The sequence below is a fragment of the Ranitomeya imitator genome, chromosome 8, assembly GCF_032444005.1.
Source record: "Ranitomeya imitator isolate aRanImi1 chromosome 8, aRanImi1.pri, whole genome shotgun sequence".
Classification (NCBI taxonomy): Eukaryota; Metazoa; Chordata; class Amphibia; order Anura; family Dendrobatidae; genus Ranitomeya; species Ranitomeya imitator.
In genome coordinates, this window is record NC_091289.1 from 118,781,103 (window position 1) to 118,807,103 (window position 26,001).

General features: G+C 47.7%; 1 protein-coding gene across 2 annotated transcripts in view; it reads left to right on the forward strand.

Annotated features, from left to right (window-relative positions):
* LOC138647923 (complement factor H-related protein 4-like) overlaps positions 1-26,001 on the forward strand; it is an 804,152-nt gene that overhangs the window by 728,603 nt on the left and 49,548 nt on the right. For both annotated transcript variants that reach the window (XM_069737286.1, XM_069737287.1), the window contains exons 9-10: positions 13,298-13,465; positions 13,549-13,743. In XM_069737286.1, the coding sequence (XP_069593387.1) occupies positions 13,298-13,465; positions 13,549-13,743 (363 nt within the window). The remainder of the gene's footprint in view (positions 1-13,297; positions 13,466-13,548; positions 13,744-26,001) is intronic.

Consider the following 26,001-nt stretch of genomic DNA (forward strand, 5'->3'; position numbering starts at 1 on the left):
GGCGGTGTTGAAGCCCAGGAATAGCAGTTCAGGTGGTAGAAAGATGAACACAACAGGAGACCTGGATGACACCCAATTAATTAATCAGGCAGAGGAGTGGCAAATTCCTGCGAGATCCAGGCCTGGTTCATTTTCAGGAAAGTAAGCCGGTCAACGTTATCGGAGGATAGTCGCATGCGACGGTCTGTTAGTACACCACCAGCGGCACTAAAGACACGTTCCGATAAGACACTAACCGCAGGGCAAGCCAGCACCTCCAATGCATACTGGCTTAGCTCTGGCCATGTATCCAGCTTAGAGACCCAAAACTTGAACGGGGAAGAGCCGTCTGGGAGTACAGTAAGAGGGCTAGCCATGTAGTCTGTCACCATCTGACGTAACCGTTGCCTCCTGCTGACTGGAGCCGCCGGTGATGGTGTAGACATTTGGGGCGGGCACACAAAAGTGTGCCAGAGTTGTGCCATACTGGGCTTGCCTTGGGCAGAGGCACTGCTTCTGCTCCCTCTTTGGGCAGAGCCTCCCCCACTGCCTCGACGCACTGAGCTGCTTTGTAAAGCACTAGCAGCACTCCTCTCAGTTGGACAGGAGAAGATGATGGAATTCACCAGTGTGTCGTGGTACTCCCGCAATTTACGCTCCCGGGTCAACGCAGGGATGAGGTTTTGGATGTTGTCCCGGTAGCGAGGATCGAGGAAGGTGAACACCCAATATTCAGGCATGTTGAGAATGTGGTCGATGCGGCGGTCGTTTCTCAGGCACTGCAGCATAAAATCCACCATGTGCTGCAGAGTGCCAACTGGCCCAGAAACGCTGTCCCCTGCTTGAGACATGATCTCTGCCCGCTCGTCATCACCCCACCCTCGCTGTACACACTGACCACTGGACAATTGTGTCGCTCCCTCCTCTGGACGGAGCTCTTCCTCCTCCATTGACTCCTCCTCATCCTCCTCACAAATTGGCCCCTGCGTACCCCTTTGTGAGGAACCACGTGGCGCTGACTCTCCAGAAGCTGATGGAAAAGGTGACTCCTCATCCTCCACCTCTTCCACCACATCATCCCTTAACCCTTGCAAAGTTTGCTGAAGCAGGCAGATAAGGGGGACAGTCATGCTGACTAGTGCATCATCTGCACTTGCCATCCGCGTGGAATAATCAAAAGGACGCAAAACCTGGCAGACGTCCTTCATAGTGGCCCACTCTGTGGTTGTGAAGTCTGATCGGCGCTGACTGCGACTTCTTTGCGCCTGATGCAGCTGGTACTCCATAACTGCTTGCTGCTGCTCACACAACCGCTCCAACATATGTAACGTGGAATTCCACCGGGTAGGTAGGTCACATATGATGCGGTGTTCCGGAAGGCGGAATCGGCGCTGCAGAGCAGCAATGCGGGATCTGGCCAAGCTGGAACGCCGCAAGTGAGCACACTCTAGGCGGACCTTGTGCAGCAGGGCATCAAGATCCGGATAGTCCCTCAGAAAACTCTGCACAACCAAATTGAGCACATGTGCCAGACATGGGATGTGAGTGAGGTTGCCAAGGGCCAAAGCTGCCACCAGATTTCGGCCATTGTCACACACTACCATGCCTGGCTGGAGATTCGCTGGCAGTAACCACACATCGCTCTCCTGCTTGATGGCATTCCAGAGCTCCTGCGCTGTGTGGCTTCGATGCCCCAAAGAAAATAGTTTCAAGACGGCCTGCTGACGTTTGGCCATGGCTGTGCTCATGTCGGTCATAGGTAAACGTTCACGGGTCCATGTGGAGGTGGACTGTGACGGATCCTGCAGAGAGGAATCAGAGGAACTGGTGTAAGAGGAGGAGTCGATGCGTACAGACTGGATTCCTGCAATCCTTGGAGTGGGCAGGACACGTCCTGCGCCACTCGCACGATCTGTACCTGGCTCAACAACATTAACCCAATGGGCAGTGAGGGAAACATATCGCCCCTGTCCATGCTGACTGGTCCACGCATCGGTGGTGAGGTGGACCTTGCTACTGACGGCGTTCAGTAGCGCAAGTTTTATGTTTGCCTCAACATGCCTGTGCAGGGCAGGGACAGCCTGCCTGCTGAAGTAAAAGCGGCTGGGCACCTTGTACTGTGGGACTGCCAATGCCATCAAGTCACGGAAGCTGTCAGTCTCCACCAGCCTGAACGAGAGCATTTCCAGGGACAACAGTTTGGCAATGCCTGCATTCAGAGCCTGTGCTCGGGGGTGGTTGGCCGAGAATGCCCGCCTTTTCTCCCATGCCTGTACTACCGATGGCTGTAGAGTAGACTGGGAGTGTGAGGATGACTGGGAAGGTGGTGCTGTGGGTGGAATTACACAAGGTCTCTGGGAGGAAGCCAAACCAGCTGTGCGTGAGCTGGAGGAAGAGGCAACACGAGCTGAAGAGGTGGTAGCTGCCGCTGTTGGTTGGCCTACATCTTCAGTGTGTTTCTGTAACTCCACCGCGTGCCTGGTTCGCACATGTTTCCACATATTTGTGGTATTGAGGTTGCTGACATTTTTCCCTCTTTTTACTTTCTGATGACACAGCTTGCATTTGACAAAACAAATGTCACCTGCAACTGTGTCAAAAAAGGACAAGGCACTGCAAGTCTTGGGAGCGCCCTTTTTGGCTTTGGAAAGAGACAGGCTCCTAACGGGTGCCAAAGTGGAGGCTACAGGCTCCGCAGTCTTCCCCCTCCCTCTCCCTCTTTGGCCCGTAAGAGGAAGCTCTTCCTCTGAGCTGCTCCCACCACCTTCCTGTTCCTCACGCCACGATGGGTCAAGGACCTCATCATCTCCACTACCCTCTGCCACCAACTGCTCCTCCTGGGTAGTCTCAGCAGCACAGTACGCACCAGAAAGCGGCACCTGAGTTTCATCATCAGATGCGTACTGCGCTGTGGTCACCGGAGGCACTGGCCCACCTGCATCTTCAGAGTCAGAGAGAAAAAGCTGTTGGGCGTCACTGCACACTGCCTCTTCTTCCATTTCTCCAATGCTGCTTGGCTGGCCCCCTGTTTCCAAGCCAAGAGATTCAGAGAACAGAAGTAGAGACGGCTCCTGTCCTGGGCTCTCTGACTGCCTGGCCAATTTGGCAGGTGGTGAAGAGACAGATGGCTGCTCTCCAGTGCTCTGTGCCTGAGAGGATGTGGCACTAACTGAAGTCGATGCCGAGGCGTTAGCTGCCATCCACCCGACAACGGCTTCAATTTGGTCTTCACGCAGCAGCGGTGCACGGCGCTCTCCGACAAAGCTGCGCATGAAGGACTGTTCCCTGCTGAAACTGAGTGACGACGAGTCACCGGCGCCCGCAGCAGGCACAGAATCACCACGTCCTCTCCCTGCTCCTCTCCCTGCTCCGCGCCCACACCCACGTGCCTTACTCCCTGCCCTCTTCATCTTGGTTGACAGATAAAGATAAGCAGAAAAGTACTAAGGCCTTAGTGTGCTTATTCCTGTAATGCTCCTCCTAACAGGTGTAAGAAACACTAATGTTGTAAATTGTGGACTAAACTTTATTATTTTTCAAATGTGGCCTACACAAGTGTTAAGTTGTGTTTGGTGAACTTAACTTTTTTTTTGGTGCAGATCGGGCTACAGAGCTAGTTTAAATCACACGGAGACCGTGCAGACAGCCGTAAACGGCGCTGCAAGGCCAAAAAACCCTCCTCTAGGTTATCCTATATAGTGTTTTTCCACTATTTAGCTGGATACGAGTGGAAAGACACTAATAGGAATTTTTTTTTTCAAATTTTAAACTGGCGGCACTATTTGAAAAAAAGGAAATTGTTTTTCAAGGTATGAGGCAGTAACGCACCCTGAGCTGAATCCAACCGGCTATGGCTGCACACAGACTACAGGGCGAGCTGCGCTCACACAGAGACCGTGCAGACAGCCGTAAACGGCGCTGCAAGGCCAAAAAACCCTCCTCTAGGTTATCCTATATAGTGTTTTTCCACTATTTAGCTGGATACGAGTGGAAAGACACTAATAGGAATTTTTTTTTTTCAAATTTTAAACTGGCGGCACTATTTGAAAAAAAGGAAATTGTTTTTCAAGGTATGAGGCAGTAACGCACCCTGAGCTGAATCCAACTGGCTATGGCTGCACACAGACTACAGGGCGAGCTGCGCTCACACAGAGACCGTGCAGACAGCCGTAAACGGCGCTGCAAGGCCAAAAAACCCTCCTCTAGGTTATCCTATATAGTGTTTTTCCACTATTTAGCTGGATACGAGTGGAAAGACACTAATAGGAATTTTTTTTTTCAAATTTTAAACAGGCTGCACTATTTGAAAAAAAGGAAAATTTTTCTCAAGGTATGAGCCAGTAACGAACCCTGAGCTGAATCCAACCGGCTATGGCTGCACACAGACTACAGGGCGAGCTGGGCTCACACGGAGACCGTGCAGACAGCCGTAAACGGCGCTGCAAGGCCAAAAAACCCTCCTCTAGGTTATCCTATATAGTGTTTTTCCACTATTTAGCTGGATACGAGTGGAAAGACACTAATAGGAATTTTTTTTTTCAAATTTTAAACAGGCTGCACTATTTGAAAAAAGGAAAATTTTTCTCAAGGTATGAGCCAGTAACGAACCCTGAGCTGAATCCAACCGGCTATGGCTGCACACAGACTACAGGGCGAGCTGGGCTCACACGGAGACCGTGCAGACAGCCGTAAACGGCGCTGCAAGGCCCAAAAACCCCCCTCTAGGTTATCCTATGTAGTGTTTTTCCACAATAGAGCTGGAGACTGGTGGAAAAACACTAATAGGAAATTTGAGAAAAAATGTGCAGCAGGCTGCACTAAGAGCAAAAAAGGACAACTGTGTGAGGCAGTGTGAACCCCCCCTGAGCTGAATACAACCGGGTATATGGCTGCACACAGACTACAGAGTGAGCTGCACACACACACACACACAGAGACCTTGCAGAACGCTGTTAAAACAGCGCTGCAAGGCAAGAGCAAGGTGAACAGTGAAGAACACACAGCGTTTTGCTAAATTAGCCTTTGGAAAGGAAAATAAAGAAATTAGCTAGCTCAACTGGCCCTCAGTTAGAACACAGCGTCCTGTCCCTAACTGAAATCACAGCAGAGTGAGCGCAAAATGGCGACAGCGTTTTTTATAGTGCAGAGTGACATCATTTCAGCAGCCAATCCCAGCCTTGCCAGTACTTACATGCCCACCATGCTAAACAGGATGTGCCCACACTTCCATTCATTCCTCATTGGCTGCTGCGTTCAATTTGAATTCTGGGAACTTCCGATTCCGGTATCCGATACGCGGGAAGTATCGGAATTCGGTATCGGAATTCCGATACCGCAAATATCGGCCGATACCCGATACTTGCGGTATCGGAATGCTCAACACTACTCGTGAGAGCTTACAATCTACAATGAGGTGGGGGTGGGGGGGGGGGGGAATACAAAGTACAGGTGTGTATTTACAATGATGTATTTACAATCATGGTCCAGCCATCTTCAGGGGTTGGGGAATAGATGGGGATAGTGAATGGGCTACACACACACAAACATAACATAACTTTGATTAGTGAACGTGATAGGCCGCTCTGAACAAATGTGTTTTGAGCGAGCGCCTAAAACTATGCAAATTATGGATGGTCCTAATATCTTGGGTTAGAGCATTCCAGAGGATTGGCGCAGCACGGGAGAAGTCTTGGAGTCGGGAGTGGGAGGTACGGATTAGTGCAGAGGTTAATCGAAAGTCATTTTCAGAGCGCAGTGGTCTGTTAGGCTGATAGACAGAAATGAGGGAGGAGATGTAAGGGGGTGCCGCACTGTGGAGAGCTTTGTGGGTGAGAACAAGTACTTTGAATTGTATCCTGTAATGAATGGGTAGCCAGTGTAACGACTGGCGAAGAGCGGACACGTTTTATCTAAAGTACATCATTTTAACATTTTATTCTCTATATTATCAAACATTCTATCACTATCTAACCTTTTACATACTATCTGCTATGTAAACATTATTGCTATCTAACTTCTTAAGGCAACATTATCACTCTTTAGCAAGGTGCAACAAGTGTACATTCCCTTTAAGAGGAAACTCAAGTCCTTTCTGAGGTAGTGCAAACAATCAACAAGTCAGTTATCACTTTAAAACAATAGAAACTTTCACGTAGTCCTCAGGAACAGTTTCTTCGCAAAGGCTTCTTTTTGTAAAACCAGTAGAGAGCACCCTTAAGAAGGTGCAAACTATATACAAGCAAGTTCCAATCATGCACAGTTCATGATTCCACAGTTCTTTTGTATAACAGTGATGAAACTTTGTGCAAAAAAACAGGTGCAACTCAAACATAGGATCCCTTTAAACAGGGGACCCCTTTAAGGAATAACCCTAGACGGGTTCAGTACTTGGGAAAGCAGCAAAAAGGAAAGGTTTTTAGAAACTATATACAGTTTTCATGGCTTCGAGGTTTATTGTAGTTCTGGAGGTAGTGCTGGTGGAGGTAGCCCGCTTGGATACTGGCGGCTACCAGGTGCTACATAAGGGGCTCCCTCACTCCAGATGGGGGTCTGCGTACCCACAGTTTTCCGTTCAGGGGCAGCCGAAGCACAGGCCACCACAGGAGTTGGTTCTGTAGCCACAACAGTGGTAGTGGTGGTGACAGTGCATGTGGTGGTCCTGTTGACGGTACATGCCGGGGTAACAGTAGTGGTAGTGGTGGTCGCAGTGGCCCTTACACACGGGGACGCAGTGGTTGCGGTAATTGGCACAGCTGGAGCTCTGGCCCGGGGTGTCAGAGTGTCTCTTTTCTTGCGCACATCTAGGGCAAACCAGCCTTTCTCACCGAAATGTCGGGTGTAGGTGACAGTGTCTCCCGGGTATAAGTCTCTGTCAGGGTGTCCCTCCCAGAGGTGCGATTCCACATCCCTGCGGTTGACAAACACCTCCGCGTATAGTCCGGGCTCTTTAATAAAGCCCCAACCTCCTCGGAGTTTGAAGGCTACGACCTTGCCTTGCTTAAGCGGGGCCTGGTGAGTGTTGCGGTCCTTGCGGGCCTGGGCCTTGACTGCTAGGTCCCATTGGTCATGAGCCTGGCATTGGGTCTGGTATTCCTCCTCTTTCTCCTCCCACTTTCGGGCAAGTTGGGCCTGGTAATCCTCCCAACTTAGAACTTCCACTGTCTCTCCTTTTTGTCGTTCTGCCCCGGGGAACCCCATGAAATCTGACCCGGGATTCACCCAGTGGTATACAGTCCGCTCTGCATAGATTTCACCCGTCCGGGTGGTGGGCGTGATTGGGGCCGGCATAAACTGTTCCATCCCCGTGGCTCGGTCCCAAGGCTTGAGACGCTGCAGGCGGTATGTTCCACGTGGAGGTGGTGCTGCGACAGGGCCTACCAGTAGGTCTTCTGTCACCGGGGCAGGGTCAGTGTGCTTACCTGCCGCAGCGGTGTCCCCGATGTCGGCTGGTTCTGCCGACGACGGCGTCGGCGGTGGTTCTGGCAGCAGCTCCTGCAGCAGTGTCAGTGGCAGTAGCTCCTCCGCAGGGGTCGTCTGGTACGGGGCTTTGGTCTTCTCCAGCAGCTGTAGAAGCTGTTTGATCAGTTCGCCTACTCCAATCTGCAGGGGATCAGCATCAGCGGTGGAGGCATGGTCGCTGTGTCCCTCCGGGTAGCTGGGGGAGTCCTCGGCTTCGACCCCACGCTCTGGCTCCGGGTGGCTGGCCATAGCGTCCTCCACGTGGCTGGCTCCTTCCTTGTCCTTTTCCCGCTCTCTCCTTTGTGGGCGGTTTCTGTTTCTTTGTCTCCTTCCGCCATTGAGAATCAGGAGGCGGATCTCGGCTGCTGACGAACACGTCCTCAAGGTACAAAGGTATATGGACTGGGCGGCCTTTGTTTTTCGTGCTTCTCAGTTCATTCACGCCCACAACTCCGCGCCCTTCTTCTTCTCCAGCGCTCCACGTGGCACGATAATGGCAGCGGTTTTGGCAGGAATTTTTGGCGGTAAACGGCAATACACAGTCTTTCATCAGGAACAGTTCAAAGACAATTCTGGCACTGTTCTTAGGTGTATATGACCTGATTTTTCAGGCTTAAGTAGATCCTGTTCGTGATGCCAAAGTTTGGAGCGCCCTCAAGGGCTGTGGGGTTCTCGGCACCAGGTCCTGCGGTTCGGGGGATGTCACGGTGGCTGACCCGGTCCATGGCCCTCGGGAGGTCCGTTGATGAAATGGTGGGGGAAAGGTCTTTAAAGGGATAATGTTCGTGATGCCACCTGTGATATTCAGTCAGGGTGACCGACGCTGCTCAGGGGTCCACTGGGGTGATGTTATGGCAGCTAGATGGTATACCTTCTGTTATGTCTGCTAATGATAGGTGAAATGAAGGCAATCCAGAGACACAGCGTGCCTAGAGATCAGAGCGCACACAGTGATCTGACCAATACCCAAAAACAATAGAACGAGCTCTGAGACGTGGAAACTCTGTAGACTACACACCTGATCCTATCCTAAACACAACTAAAAGCGGCTGTGGATTGCGCCTAGCAACTACCTATGCAACTCGACACAGCCTAAGAAACTAGCTAGCCTGAAGATAGAAAAATAGGCCTGACTTGCCCCCAGAGAAATACCCCAAAGGAAAAGGCAGCCCCCCACATATAATGACTGTGAGTAAGATGAAAAGACAAAACGTAGGGATGAAATAGATTCAGCAAAGTGGGGCCCGATAATCTTAGACAGAGCGAGGATAGTAAAGCGAACTTTGCAGTCTACAAAAAACCCTAAAGCAAAAACCACGCAAAGGGGGCAAAAAAGACCCACCGTGCCGAACTAACGGCACGGCGGTACACCCTTTGCTTCTCAGAGCTACCAGCAAAACAAAAGACAAGCTGGACAGAAAAAAAGCAACAAAATAGCAAAAAAGCACTTAGCTATACAGAGCAGCAGGTCACAGGAACAGTCAGGAGAAGCTCAGATCCAACACTGGAACATTGACAAGGAGCAGGGATAGCAGCATCAGGCGGAGTTAAGTAACGAAGCAGTTAACGAGCTCACCAGAACACCTGAGGAAGGAAGCTCAGAAGCTGCAGTACCACTTGTGACCACAGGAGTGAATTCAGCCACAGAATTCACAACAACCTTCCCACAGGTGAAGTATGTGCCCAGGGCTTCCCAGAGTGTAGATGGTGGATGGTGGATGATGTAAGGTGCAGTGAAAAAACGAGGACACAAGGTTGCAGTCTCTTTACCTTTACTGAAGGCTTCAGCATCCACCATCCAGGGTAGGGACCAGAGGGTAGGCAGAGTCCGGCTGTTCTGAAGGCAAATCCAGAGTCCCCTTATCCAGGTGGAATTCAATGGCCTTCCTCTAGTGCCTGTGCATTGTAGTACCTCCCTGCTGAGCAACTTGGTAAGGTCCTCCCAACTATTTCAGATGTTAAGTCTCTTCTCTCTGTCCTCCTGATGGATAGGACAAACCCGTATGACTGGTGGCCTGAGGCTTTTTACAGGGACCCTAGAGACTCTCCGACCCCCACAAGTTGCCACCCTGCCTCCTGGGTAAATGGTCGGGCAGCTAACGTGAAATTAACTGTCCTGCCAGTCTCTGAAGTAACGGCAAAGAGATCCTTACTCCCTCGGTGTTCTGGCTACCGGTAGTGCACTTCAGAAGGAGGCAACCTGCTTCTAGCTGGTCTCCCACTGATGTTCCTCTCCTGTTGCTATGACTTCGTTGCTCACTCACTGCAACACAATTCCTTTCGTGTCCTTCCTTAGGATGCTGCCGCCTGGGATGCAGGCGCAGCTCCGTGTACCTTCGTCTTCCACAGGCCGCAGTCTGGAGCTGGCTGGAACACACTCCAACCAGCCTCTGCTAAACTCGGTCAGGACTTACTGACTCTCTCCTATTCCCTCCAGTCAGCTGCTGTCTGATGCTCACTGGATGGACTCCAGCTCACTTCTTCCTAACTTCCTAACCAACCCACCAGTTTTACCCAAGTGTGAGGAGTGCCCTAATTGATAGAAGCTTAGCTCCCCCTGGCGGACTGGAGTGTGAAGTGTGTTTTGTGGTTGTGATACCTGGACAGAAGATCTCCTTCATTGCCCTCAGACGTAACATCACTCCCCCTGGTGGAAGAATAACATTACTGCAACCACCAGGACTCTGGGGCGCTGCAAATCCATGCTGCACAATTATAATATTTGTACTCTGGGTCAATTGACGCCACTTTTCCTGGTATCTGCCCCTAAGTTAAACTGTTTAGGAATCTTTTTGTACCCCCTAAAGGTGTTGTCTATACGTATGGTTTTGCCTCACATTGAATTCAGTGGCATTCGGGTAAGTTTGACAAACCATTCAAAATAATGAGCCACATATTTTGATCTATACAGTAGTATGGGCATCACATAGTGCTTCATACAGAATAATAAGCCCCATATATTGCTCCATACAGTATAATGAGCACCATATATTGCTCCAAACAGTATAATGAGCACCATATAATGCTTATTACATAATTGGCTCCGTATATTGCTCAATACATAATGAGCCCTATATATTGCTCCATACAGTATTTGATGGGCCCCATATAATGCTCCAGTATACAGTATAAAAAGCTCCATATTGCTCCACATATAATAGGCCCCATATAATGCTCCAGTATAGTATATGATGGGCCCCATATAATGCTTCAGTTTATCATGGGGCCCATATATTGCTCCATATATAATGGGCCCCATTTAATGCTCTAGTATATGATTGGCCCCATATAATGTTCCAGTATATGATGGGCCCATATAATACTCCAGTATATGATGTGCCCACTATACTGCTCCATATATTATGGGCCCGATATAATGCTCCAGTATATGGTGGGTCCCATATTATGCTCCAGTATATGATAGGCCCCATTTATTGCTCCAGTATATGATGGGCCCTATATATTGCTCCAATTATAATGGGCCCCATATATTGCTCCAGTATATGATGGGCACCTTATAATATTCCATAAAGAATGGGCCCCATATAATGCTCCAGTATATGATGGGCCCATATAATGCTCCAAATATAATGAGCCTCATATAATGCACCAGTATATGATGGGCTCCATATAATGCTCCAGTATATGATGGGACCAATATAATGCTTCAGTATATGATGGGCCCAATATATTGCTCCATATACAGTGGGCCCCATATAATGCTCCAGTATGTGAAGGGTCTCATATAATGCTCCAGTCTGTTATGGGCCCCATATATTGCTCCAGTATATGATGGGCCCTATATATTGCTCCAAATATAATGGGCCCCATATAATGCTCCTGTGTATGATGGGCCCAAAATTTTTCTCTATATATAATGAGCCCCATATAATGGTCCAGTATATGATGGGCCTCATATGATGATCCAAACAGAAAGACAAAAAAAGTACCTCTCCAAGCTGGCCGCTGCTCTGCTCCGAGCTACTCAGCATCACCGTTTTCCGGTTCTCTGCATTATGACTGTTCAGAGCAGTGCACTGCATTAATGTCACCGCGTCCTTTGACCTGAAAGGTCACAATCAGATGATGTGGAAGACTCTGAAGTGGAGGAATGGGAAGAGGTAAGTATTGCAAGTACTGGGACCCTGCCAAGCAATATGAGTGGGTCCCCCCGCCTGCTCAGGGCCCCGCACTTGCCCAAGTGTGACAGTTGCTGACGCTGGCCCTGCATGGCCTCCTTCTCTGAACTCTGAGCTTTAGTTCCTTCCAAAAATTTCTACTGGATTCAGGTCCAGATTCTGGACCATTTTAGCTGCTTTAATTTATTTCACTGAAACCAATTGAGAGTTTCTATAACTGTGTTTTTGAGATTATTGTCTTGCTGAAATGTCCACCCTCATTTCATCTTCATCATCCTCGTAGATGGCAGCAGATTTTTATCAAGAATGTCTTGTTACATTTGTCCATTTATCCTTCATTCAATTAAATTTGCCAGTGCCGTATGCTGAAAAACAGCCACATACCATGATGTTCAAACCTCCAAACTACATTCTTGGTATGGTGTTTTGGGGTGATATGCAGTGCACTTTGGCCTCCAAACATGGTGTATTATGGCATCAAAAGAGTTCAATTTTGGTCTTATCCTACCAGAGTACATTCACTCAGGTTTTCACAGGCTCGTCTAAATGTTGTTGAGTAAACTTTAACTGTGCTTAAAAAAGCTTTTTGTTCAGCAATGGTGTCTTGCATGGTGACCGTGCATAGAGGACATGGAGGTTGAATGCATTACTTATAGTTTTCTTTGAAACAACTCTTGAACAACTCTTTTTCACTCCTCTGTCTGAAAACTTGCGGGGAATATCTGGTAGTGACCGGTTAATGATGAAATAGTGTTCTTTTCACTTCTGGATTGGGACCCCAACATTATTCACTGGAACATTTAGTAGTTTAGAAATTGTTCTGTAAACATTGCCATCAGTATGATTTACAACAATAAGGTTGTGAAGGTCTTGAGCAAGATTACTGGTTTTACCCATGATGAAACATTTCTTGTTTGGTACCTTGGTAATGAGACACCTTTTTGTATGCTGTCAGTTGAAACAGCTCACATTACTTTTCAGTAAGTGGCAAGATTACAATTACTGATTGATTTTATCTGGTGTCATGACTTTCCATTGGTTTTTGCACCTTTCTTTCTTCATGTGTCCAATACTTTTTCCCTATGTAATTTCTCATTGTTAGACATAACTCAGGGTTATGATGGGTTAAGAAGCTTATGATGATCCACACAGTGTCCTCCATCACGCTCCTGCGCAAGCCTCTTTCTCTTTGCCCTGCTATTGTCATGCGCATGTGCAGTGCTCTTTGTCCTTTCCTGCACGTACACATTTCAGTACTTTTCTCTGCCCTTTGCAGGGCAGAGAGAAGTATGCCTGCACAGGAGCACGATGGAGGACATTTTGTGGATGATGTAGGATGCATCATCCACACAAACAAGGGAAGAGGTCGGCAATCGTAAAAAGAGAAGAGGTGCTGGATCAAAACCAGTGACACACATGGGACTGTACCACGTTGTAGGTGAGTATAATAAGTTGCTTTTTTTTTGCACAGAGAATTGAGGAATGCTGTATATGAAGGTGCTGGCCCATTCTTTTTATGGGAAAAACCTTGTGATAGGCTTCCTTTAAAATGCGGTGATCAAAAGATGAACAATAGACTTTTGTGCATCTCTACAGTAAGGACTGAATTGTACAGAAATTAGCCCTGCAATCTAAGACTGACATTACATATGCCTCAAAAGTGTAATGAACAAGTTTCTAGTTCTGGCTAATAAAAATTGTCATTACATATTACTTTTTAGGAAGCTGCAATGCTCCAGAAATCAAAAATGGATTCCTTAAAACCCCTGAAGACAGTTATGACTCAGGCCATTATGCCGAATTTGAGTGCAATAAGGACCATGTAAAGAATAACCTTTTACGTCCTAAGTGTGAAAATGGTAAATGGACTCATCATCCAGTCTGTTACAGTAAGTACAATGGACATGTTGAAATATCAAGTGCGTTGTAAAAAAATAAAAACTTTAAAAAAACTGTCTCCTTCTGAACTCAGGTCCATGTGAAGTCTCCTCCGAGGACCTTTCTCGCAGCAACATTCAGCCAGTTTCAACTGATATTGGTAAAAGTTATAAACACGGAGAAGAATTACAGGTGTCCTGCAAGCAAGGATACAAACGACCAAATCAACCAAGCTTCTTCATTGAATGTAATGATGGGAAATTTAAGTATTCACGATGCTTCTCTGGAAGTGAGAATCATTTTTGTTTCTTGTTAATAACAATTAAGATATCACATATGACATTTTAACATATTTCATATTATTTTTAAGTTTTTTCTTCTATGTGACGAAAAATAATATTCTCCATGAAGCTATTATCAGTCTGACTTTTCTCACTACAACTGATATGTTCTTATCACTGCAGAAGGTATCAACTACAAAATACTTCAACTCATCAAAGCATTTATGCACAAATAGGGGTGTAAAAGCTTAGAAAAGTCACAAAAGTTTGGAGTTTTCACTCCAGTTTCTCCCAGCTTAACTGAAGTGGGTGGAGCTCGGGTTGGACAGGGGCGCAGCGAGGGTGTGACTCCACAGCTAATCTAATTCATATCAAGCTGTGTTGTTCCCCACACCAGAAATCTTATTACAGTCACTAATCGGAGTAAGATTTCTGGAGTGGAGCATGGAGGCCTACGCTACTTGTCAGATGCTCCAGATTCATGAAGAGGAGTGTACCACTTCATAAATCAGAAATGTCTGACTCCATCATGGCTCATCAAGACCAGTGAGAAAATGACTAGTGATAGTCTTGGTGATTAGGGACCATAGAGGTAAATGAATGGAGAGCTGCTTTCTATTTTGGCACATGCATGGGGTCTCAAACTTGTAACCACAACTATGAAGTTGCAAACTAGAATCAGATATGTACAACTGGGCAAACTCTGCACTGGACATATCTAGTTTAAATAAATTGCTAACCATCTTCTTCTTAGCTTCATTAATTTGATTTTAACATGCTCCTTGGTTCTGATATTGGTTAAAATTGAATCTTTGATTTAGACTCTGCTCACAAAGCTGCAATGTGGAAAGCTGATAACTGATGAACATGATTAGGCAAAGTAGTCATGTGAAAAGTTAAAAGACCTCTGACTAAAAGGTGAAGGGAAAAATCTGAAGATGCAGTGTGTCAGGGTTGTACTGTATAAGTCGCACAGAGGCTGATACTCTTATTTTTATTTTTAACATCCTGAACACATTCATCATTTGAGAATTTTTTTTTACACAAACTCTTCCTTTTTGACTTGTGTTATTCCCTTGTGGTTGTTTGTAATAAGATTATGAAAATATTGCATGTGGTTCATGAATTTTGTGCAAAGTTAAAAAATGGCCTTTTTTTATCTTTTTTAGTGATGAGCAAGCGCTAAAATGCTTGGGTGCTCGTTAGTGAAATCGAGCAAACCATAATGCTCGATCCAAGTGACGAGTATAATGGAAGTTAATGGGAACCATGAGCATTTTTGCAACCCCTCCAAAGTGGTTTAGTGTCAAAATTACTCGATGAAAACAGTGCTGAAATGGCATAAGAACGGCATGGAGAAGACCCCAACAAGTATATCTGAATCCTGGGTCACTGCTGGGAACAATGTTGTCAATGAGTATTGTGCGACTTTTACAAACTGACAATAAAATATACAAAACTGAAGATAAAATGGATTTTACTGGAAAAAATGTTAAGAAAATTCTTTCCAGGATAATGACTTGTTTATGTAGGGCAAAATAAATAAGTGAAAAAAATGCTCCTCCACACCCATGGGCTATGTTCACACATAGTGTTTTTGCATTATGTTCAATGGTGAAAAAAACATTCACAAAGAAATGTAATTTTAACATTTTACTACATTACCTGGGCATGTGGTGTGTGATACATGATCAAACACATTCTGTTTATGAAGGCGGGACTCTGAAAGTGACACAACTTTTTTCCTCAACGCCATCATGTGACCCTCACTATTTATAGAGGGCCATCAGGAAGCCCTTACTATTGTCAGAGGGCCAGCAGTCTGCCCTTACTACTCTTAAATGGCCAGCAGGCGTCTTATGCACAGATGAGACTAAGGCTATGTGCACATATTCAGGATTTCTTGCAGAAATTTCCTGAGAAAAACCTGAAATTTTCTCCAAGTAATCTGCAATAAATCTGCATGCGTTTTTGCGCATTTTTACCGCGTTTTTGGTGTGTTTTTTTGCGGATTTTTCCGGACATTTCCCAATGCATTATATAGTGGTAAATCCGCAAAAAATCCACAAAATTAATGAACATGCTGCATTTTTCACCGCGATGGGTTTTTTTCGCGTAAAAAAAACGCATCATGTGCACAAAAATTGCGGAATTCATTCTAAATGATGGGATGCATAATGTATGCTGTTTTTTTGCGGTTTTATAGCGTTTTTATAGCAAGAAAACACGAAAAATCAGCAACGTGTGCACACAGCCTAAGATAGAGCTTTTTGGTAAAGCACATCATTCCACTGTTTACTGTAAAGGAAAAGAGGCTACAAATAAAACAACACAGCAGTTAGAGTCAAATATGGTAGATCTTAAAGATATTTTGGGGTTGTTTTGCTGCCTGTGGTCCTGGGTGCTTTGACTGTGTGCAAGGCATCATGAAATGTGAAGATTCCCAAAGGATTTTGGGTCCCAATGTAGTGCCCAGTGACAAAAAGCTGGCCGACAGTAATCCTTGTATGGCTCCCTGGCCCCTTCCCCATAAAAGTTCACATTTCTCCGCTGCGTTACCTCTGTGCTGGCTTTCTGCACCATCTAGACTTGCCCGGTACGGGAGTGGTTTCCTCACAGAAGGCTCTGGAATAAATGAGACACACTCCGGGTTAACTTCAACGACAACTTCTTTACTCAGCACAGCTTGATCAATTACAGGCACTTCGAATAATGCATACAACACATTCTTCTCTGTCCCTGCTCTGTCCTTTCCTTTTCTATATTCAGCGATGGGTTCGACTGCTTCTCTTGGTCCCGCAGAATTTATTCCATCCGGAATTCTTGCCTCACGTGAGGGAGTCCTATACCGTTTCTCCCCGGTTCTAAGTACTGCCGACCAGGCAAAGATCTGCCACATATCGTGTGCAGTGACCGTGCTGACCTTTCTTCTTGCTCTATACAGACAGACTTGCTTCAGCTGCATCTGCAGCGCTTCCATTCTCTTTTCCTCTTAGAGGAATCCTTCCTTGTAGCTGTTCTATGCTGGGCCCCCCTTCTTCATCGTTATGGAGCACAGCGACTTCTGGCTAGGCAGCCCAGTGAGCTACACGGGTGGCAAGGCCCTGACTGACTTGTACCTGGAAGCTACACTATACTTATGCACTGTTCCCCTCCTGCTCTAACTATATGCTACAATGCCCCCCTCTAATGGGCAACTATGGACACTATGCCCCTATCATTATACTGGGTCCGGGGACAAACTTTCCCTTCAACTATAAGTGTGCAAAACCCATCAAGCGCTACAAGGAAACTGGCTCACATGAGGACCGCCCAAGGAAAGGAAGACCAAGAGTCAGCTCTGCTTCTGAGGATAAGTTTATCCGAGTCACCAGCCTCAGAAATCGCAGGTTAACAGCAGCTCAGATTAGAGACCAGGTCAATACCACATAGAGTTCTAGCAGCAGACACATCTCTACAACAACTGTTAAGAGGAGACTTTGTGCAGCAGGCATTCATGGTAAAATAGCTGCTAGGAAACCACTGCTAAGGACAGACAACAAGCAGAAAAGACTTGTTTGGGATAAAGAACACAAGGAATGGACATTAGACCAGTGGAAATCTGTGCTTTGGTCTGATGAGTCCAAATTTGAGATCTTTGGTTCCAACCACTGTGTCTTTGTGCGACGCAGAAAAGGTGAACGGATGGACTCTACATGCCTGGTTCCCACCGTGAAGCATGGAGGAGGAGGTGTGATGGTGTTGGGGTGCTTTGCTGGTGACACTGTTGGGGATTTATTCAAAATTGAAGGCATACCGAACCAGCATGGCTACCACAGCATCTTGCAGCGGCATGCTATTCCATCCGGTTTGCGTTTAGTTGGACCATCATTTATTTTTCAACAGGACAATGACCCCAAACACACCTCCAGGCTGTGTAAGGGCTATTTGACCAAGAAGGAGAGTGATAGGATGCTACGCAAGATGACCTGGCCTCCAAAGTCACCAGTCCTGAAGCCAATCGAGATGGTTTGGGGTGAGCTGGACCGCAGAGTGAATGCAAAAGGGCCAACAAGTGCTAAGCATCTAGGGGAACTCCTTCAAGATTGTTGGAAGACCATTCCCGGTGACTACCTCTTGAAGCTCATCAAGAGAATGCCAATATATATATACATAGCAATATACATGAGGTATAGCAATGCTCTTGTACACAGTGACAATGCGTTTTATGTGTAGCAGTGCCACCGTGTATGAACACATTAATAATACCCATTAAACATTCTTAAATGGTTGGGAAAAAGAAGGGAACACAACATATTTACATCCCCTACATTTCCCCCTCTCTTTAATGATGGTTGCCCTCAACCATGGCAACCTGTAATGTAAAACATTATAAAACATTAGAATAAGACTCTATATGAGTCATGTCCTTTATTTTCTTCAAAGGGGAGGACCCCCTTTCTTTATACATGGCGCTAAAGCACAGGGAGCATAATTTCACTGGAGAGTCCTGCTTCTCCAGCAGAATGAGCACAAAGGGTGCAAAAAAAAAAAAAAGAGTCCATAGGCTCTAAATGTTTTTTTTTTATCCGGCTCACAGTCCTCCGGAACAAAACAGGCAAACAACAACAACCACAAGTCCTTGTGACCTCCTTTGGTCACCTAACTCCCTTTTCACTGGGAAAACAACAGGGCGCTTCTCTTCTGCCCCAACAGGATACGGAACAGTACCTTTATTATACCGTGCAACAGTACCACAAACGTAACAGTTCAGTCTCTTCAACGGCAGGTGCCTTGCGCCACTCCAATAACATCATGTTCCCTTTCCCGGTTCCGGTTCAGGGGTGACTCTGCAGCAGCAGCAGTCACAGGTTGCCTCAGAGAGACAGAGGTGGCGAGAACATCACGGGCACTCAACCGTGTTGAGCTCAAGTCCGCATACTGTGCTATCTCTTCTGAGGTGCATAGGGCCACCGCCACTGCAAAATAGCCCTGAGGATAACGCCCTTTTTCGTCATCTTCAGCAGCTTTCCAAATTTCACCGAGGCCGCATTTACATAGACCTTGTGATGGCTCCCAACCTCGCGTATGAACCTGTAGTTTTGTCCTGTTTACACATAGGTGAGCTTGCCATAAGTGCGGCCACCAACCATAGCGCCACCTCCTGGCTGGTGCAATTCAGCCCACACTTCCTTCTCTCTTTCCTTTTTCTGCTCCAAGACCCCAGCGATCCAGGCCTGTTGGTTGGGTGAAGAGAAGGGACCCCCTCCGAGGCGAACAGGACCTGTGGTTCCCTGGGGCGCCTGGTGACACATGGTGCACCTCCACTGTAGCACCCGGCGAGCTGTGCTGCAACTCTGGACCTCTGACTCTCTACGGATGGACACTGACTGGACCCTGGGAACAGGTGATGTGGGAGAAGTTTCACTTTCTTGTGAGGTCAGTCGAGGCTCACTCACCGCCTTGCGTTGTCGCTGTCCGGCTCCGTCGATGGTGTCACTGCTGTCTTCTTCCGCCTTAGTGGTGCAGAGCGGTCTTTCTGGATGTAGTTCCGGCTCCGGCCTTGCTTCTGGTTCAGGCTCCTTTGGAGTTGTTGCTAGTTTCAGTCCCCGCTGAGAACTTAGGTTCCGGGCGACGAGGTTCCTCCTCCTGGCACCGCAACGCTGCTCCGCAAGATGTTCCGGCTCCGGTGAACGTGAAGAGGACTGCTCCACTCGCAATGTCTCTTGTCTGTGGGATGATGTGGACTTTGCCGGCTGCTGACTCTGCGCTGAAGAACTCTCCGGGTGCTGGTAAGTGGGGTGCTCTGTGATTTCTTCCCACTGTCCGGCGGGCCGGGTTCTTACGTCCTCCTGCCGCCACCTCATTCCAATGCGGCCTAGGCTGCCACAGCTGTATACAAGATCCTCTTCTGGGCCCCACACGTTCCAAGGTTGAGTTGCTTCCAGTCGCTCCACCCATTTCTTTTCAAGTCACTTAAGGGGTAGGTTTCTTTGGCGCATCCTTCGGAGGTGTCACTCAAAGGATTTTTGTGCTGTTTCAGCTAAGACACACCCACGGAGGGTACTAGCAAAGCAGTATTCCTTCTTTTTGGCACCACTCGCCGCCATCTGGGTCACCATCTTGGTTGCATCAGTCCTTACTAAATTTCCAGGCACATCAAGATTAATTGCCATCTCCAGGGCATCCGTTCCTCCTGAAGTTGCAACGCTAGTCACATGAAAAACACTTTCTTCTTTCTTCATCACCATGCCGGCTTCAATGCCATATGGGGCAGTGAGATCCTGCCAACTATACCAGGGGGTGCTAGAGAGATAGTCATGGCTGACAATAATCCATGTATGGCTCCCTGGCCTGTTCCCCATAAAAGTTCACATTTCTCCGCTGCGTTATCTCTGTGCTGGCTTTCTGCCACTAGCTGTGAGTAGAGACTGTGATACAGCGGTGCAGGACACCAATGGAATGAGTCAGAGGAGGACTAGCATGTGTAGTGACTGCAATATAAAGGATGCTGTAATAACTTTTGTGTTAAGTTCACACCAGTTCATGTGCATTTAAGTTATATGCTTGGAACCTTTTCTGTGTGGAGGTAATGCATTAAAGAGACTTTTATGTTTGAACTTTGTGGGTCACTGCCTCTTCACTGTTACCGGTGCCTCACATATGGTGGAGAATGTGGGCAATGTGAACTAAGGCATACACAAAGCGTGCTGTATGTCAATAATTAAGCCAGCAACGCTACAGTTCAAGCCCGTGGACAAGATGGAGGAAATATTAAGACAGTTGGCCATTTCTCACACACAAGAGCAGGAGGCGCTGTAGTTGCAGCGGCAACAGATGGAACAACAGCAGCAGTCAAATGAATTGTTGATTCATCAGATCGTGGCTATGCGAGAGGTAGATCCCTCAGCAACAATATTCCGGTCAGAAGCCCGGTACAATGTCCGGTCAGCGCTGAGGAAGATGGAACCTAAAGACGACATGGAGGCTTTTCTCACCGTCTTTGATCGCAGAGCAGGAGAGTTTGCTGGTGACTCAGTGGGCTGAGGTGGTGTCCAACTTCCTGACGGGAGATGCCCAGAAAGCCATCATAGACCTCAGTCGGGACTATGCCCTGGACTATGGGAAGCTGAAAGGTGAGATCCTTGCCAGACTGGGGGTTAATACGTATGTGCGGGCCCAACGGGTGTTCCAGTGGTCTTTTTCAAAGACTCGCCCTGCCCGATCTTAGGCATATGACTTGCTGCAACTGGTAAAACAATGTCGTCAGCCTGAGACATTAACCCCATTCCAAATGGTAGAGAGGGTGGTGGTATACCACCTGGTGAGGGCCCTGCCAGCAGCCATACAGCTTTGGGGGGACAAGGGGACATAGGTACTCTGGATGAGGTGGTGGGACTGGTAGAGCGGTATTCAGCTGTCACCTAAGGCTTCCCCAGCCCAGGAGCCTGGGAAAACTAAAACGGCTCCTGGGTACAGTTGTGCCACACCGATCAGATGTTGGCGGTGCCAAAGGCCAGGCCCTATGGCTGCCAACTGACCGCTGGGGTCTGAAACCATGGATTGCAGGTATAGTCGCCGTATTTCTATGTGTGCTCAGCAAGTCGTTGCCACCACTACAAGCACTGCTGACAGTGAACCTCAGCTGTGCCAGGTACTTGTGAATGGATACCAAAAAGAGGCTCTCCTGGACTCGGGAAGCATAGTGACCTTGGTTCATGGGTCCGTTGTTGCCAGTGACAACCCTAAAGGACCGAAAGTTGAAGTGATGGGTATCCACGGGGAAATCGGGAATACCTGACAGCGGAGGTTAACTTTTCCACATCATATGGGGACATTAAGCATGTGGGCTGTGTTGGGAAGAGACTTGCCCGTATTCTGGTCCCTGTGGGAGACCAGGGTCAGCCCTCTCACGGTAAATGTGGTGCCGGGTGCAGAATCTGGAGATGCGGAGATACCTGTCATAGGGGTCGCCAGGCTAGGGACAGAGTGTAATCCCAATAGGCTCCCCCTAGAGGTTGTTGCAGTAGAGATCATGGGGACCCCATTGAACCCCGAGCTAGAGGTGCTCCCTGGTAAGGTCAGGACAGCTCAGATCCAGGGTCCCACACGGAGACGCAGGTATAAAAAACACAGGTATGAGAAGAGCCAGGAGTGTATGGTTGCGGAGGCAACTGGGGACGTGCGTAGATGGCACCCTCTGGCATCGGTCAAGGATGTGGCCAGGGCTCAGGCTAAATTAGATAGAGTGCTCGCTAGACAGCAGTGTTGGGAGGCTCTGTTTCAGGTGAGACATAATACAGACATATACTCGGAGTTGCCGGTGCAGTCTGTGGTGTTTCAGCATGACATAGTTACGGGGCACGGATAAGGGTACGGAGTAAACGGTACCAAGGGCCTGAAGGCCGGTATTTAGGTAACAGGATGTGCTGCGGGGTTAGTGAACTGAAAATAAACAAGGTCGAGACCACCCAAAACTGGCCCAAACCTATGGTAAAACATGAAAATGAGCATGTCATCAGTAACGGACACCAGGGTGGTGGGTGGTCCCGTAAGGAAGTATGGAGGAGAAACGCAAAGGGGAGGGATGCATGCGCTGATCGATGGTTCTGGTCCCTACTTTAGTTTCTTAGTGTAGTGTCGGGCAGGGATGTCATAGGGGCATGCAGATACCCGGTCTCGTGCCCATGTGAGGTGACAAGTGTTCAACCCCACAGATTTGAACAGGGGAAAGGGATATGTGAGACAGTGACCCCTGTTACAGCTAGAGGGCGCTTTTTGTTCTCCCCAGGATGCGCACAGAGGCATAGTGAGGCCATGATGGGGCGTTAGTCGTAGGTGTGGCTGTGATTACAATTGTTAAAAGCCCTGTACTATAGAGAGATTTTAGATTTGAGTATGAGGAGTCTTGGTTGTGTCAGGGCCAGAGTGAAGCCTGACAACCGACAGCATACACAATGGTGCTGCTGTCCAAGATGACTGGTCACAGATGTGGACAGGTCTTGTGTCCGGAGGTGAACCGGAGGTAGACTGTCCTGTGCCCGAAGGAAGGACCAGTGTGTGTCACAGCTGCAGACAGGAGAATGTCAAGGTCTGTGTATGGCTGTGAATAGAGGCTGTGATACAGCGGTGCAGGACACCCATGGAACTAGTCAGAGGAGGACTAGCGTGTGTAGTGACTGCAATATTAAGGATACTGTAATGAACTGCTGTGAACTGAACACTGAAATTATGTGCATTTAAGTTATATGCTTGGAACCTTTTCTGTGTGGAGGTAACGCATTAAAACGACTTTTATGTTTGAACTTTGTGGATCACTGCCTCTTCACTGCTACCGGTGCCACACAGTATACAGAGCAATATACTGTACATGAGGTCAGGGTCGGACTGGGGCACCGGGACACCGGACAATCCTCCGGTGGGCCCCGCCCCCAGCTCCTGCCTCCTTCATTTGTGCCTGCCCGGCCCCTGCATAATGCTCATAGTGTAAACCCAGCCAGCACCGCATTGTATAGCCGGCAGCGGCTGGCAGACTGCACAGGTGATGGGAAGTGCAGGAGCAGCTCCTTCACATCACCTGCTGCCTGCTGCCGCTGCCATTCCTCTGCCAGGAGAGGTGTGTGTGCAGAGTGCGGACCCTCAATACAGCCAGCAGTCAGAGGAACAGCTGACTGTGAGGCTGAGATCAGACACCACACAACAGCTCACCCGCAGTCACCTGTTTCCTGTGCTCCACGGCTCTGCTCCTCTTCAAAAATTCCCTGGGCAGCAGTGTAAACGCTGATTGGCTGCAATTCAGCCAATCAGCGTTAGTTTTATTTGTGTGAGCTCACAGCACAGCTCAGGCAAGGAGCTGTGCTGTGATTGGTCAGCAGTCCTACCCAAGCAGCAGTGGAGCAGAGGGAGTCTGATGGCTGCAGTCAGTGTGACTGTAAGTACATAGCTATATGATGCCGGCACCTGAGTAGATCTCCGGCCACAGAGGCAGTTAGGGGGGGCCCCATGCATCCTATAGGTGACACAGGGGAGGGGGCCCACAGTGATATTCTAATTTTCTTGTGGGCCCCCTCCCCTACCTCTATTTTAGGCTATGTGCACACGTATTCTGGGTCCACTGCGGATTTTTCTGCAGCGGATTTGATAAATCCGCAGTGGAAAACCGCTGCGGATTCACCGCGGTTTTTCTGCATTTTCCACTGTGGTTTTACAACTGCGGTTTTCCGTAAGGGCAGTTGTAAAACCGCTGCGGAAAACGCAGAAAGAAGTGACATGCTGCGGAATGTAAACTGCGTTTCTGCGTGTTTTTTCCACAGCATGGGCACAGCGTTTTCTGTTTCCCATAGGTTTACATGGTACTGTAAACGCATGGGAAACTGCTGCAGATCCGCAGCTGCGGAAATACTGCGGATCCGCGGCAAAATCTGCATCGTCTTACTGTGGCTTCCCTTTCACTCTCTGAGCAGGCCCACAGGAAAATAGAGGTGAAACAGTGGGGGAGGAGGATATTGGGTGACACAGTGGGGGAGGGGGCCCATAGGAAATTAGAGGTGAAACAGTGGGGGAGGGGGCCACAGGATATTGGGTAACACAGTGGTGAAGGGGGTCCTCAGGTGATTAACACCTTTACGACATCTGCCTTACATGTATGGCGCGTGTTAAATGCCAGTGTCAATCTCTGACTGCAGCATATAACACATGCCAGCATGCGTGCGTATCATTCTCTCACCCATTGGTGCCCATGAGGTAATCGTGGGTCGCCGATGGGTTTTAATGACAGCCAGGGGTCTTCTTTCTGTAGCCGAGCTTTAAAGGAGACCATAATTTCTTCTATATGCAGGGATGCTGTGGCAGCACTATATATAATAGCACATGTGATCGGATGATCGCATCCTCATGTCCTCGAAGGCTATGTGATCACGTTGCGGATTAGGCTTAGGAATATATGGTACGTATTCAGCCTCTCCTGGCAGAAAACGCACCTGCGGATTTGTCGCATTTTTTTGTGCAATTCCGCAGCGTTTTTTGTGCGTTTTTGCTGCGGTTTTCTTGCGGATTTGCTGCGCTTTTTACCCCTGCGGTTTTCTATAATGGAATGGGTACAAAAACGCTGCAGTTTCACAAAAAAGAGGTGACATGCTACTTCTTTTAAACCGCAGCGTTTCCGCAGCGGATTTTCCACAAAGTGTGCACAGCATTTTTTTTTCTCATTGATTTACATTGTACTGTAAATCAATTGCGGATCTGCAGCGTTTCTGCACCGCAAAAAATGCTGCGGATCCGCAGAGAATCCGCAACGTGTGCACATAGCCTAAGGGGGCAAACTGTACCAGTGAAAGGTAAAAAGAAAATAAAAAAATTCCTAAAAGTTCAAATCACCCTTTTTATCCCATTGAAAATAAATATATTTAAAAAATAAAAAACAACAAATATTTGGTATTGCTGGGTTCAGAAAAGTCAGATCGATAAAACTATAAAAAACAATTAACTTGATCAGAAAACACCGTAAAAAGAAACAAATGCCAAATGTCCTTTTTTCTGTTCACCACAATTCCACAAAAAAACTAAAACAAATGATGAAAACATTACATCTATCCCAAAATCGTACTAACAAAAACAATGTCTCGCCCCCAACAGAAAGCTTCCCTGTGTGCAATAAAATACGCAGCAGTCGCCGTCTTCTGCCGCTGTGTCGTTGCTTGTGTCTTCATTGCAGTGGAATATGGCCACCGGTAAGTATTTTACTACACACACTGGACCTACATTACTGCTCTCCTGTGTGGTGTAGTATATACAGGATCTGTCAGCTCTCCTGTGTGGTGTAGTATATAGAGGATCTGTCAGCTCTCCTGTGTGGTGTAGTATATAGAGGATCTGTCAGCTCTCCTGTGTGGTGTAGTATATAGAGGATCTGTCAGCTCTCCCGTGTGGTGTAGTATATAGAGGATCTGTCAGCTCTCCCGTGTGGTGTAGTATATAGAGGATCTGTCAGCTCTCCTGTGTGGTGTAGTATATAGAGGATCTGTCAGCTCTCCCGTGTGGTGTAGTATATAGAGGATCTGTCAGCTCTCCTGTGTGGTGTAGTATATAGATGATCTGTCAGCTCTCCTGTGTGGTGTAGTATAAAGAGGATCTGTCAGCTCTCCTGTGTGGTGTAGTATATAGAGGATCTGTCAGCTCTCCTGTGTGGTGTAGTATATAGAGGATCTGTCAGCTCTCCTGTGTGGTGTAGTATATAGAGGATCTGTTATCTCTCCTGTGTGGTGCAGTATATAGAGGATCTGTCAGCT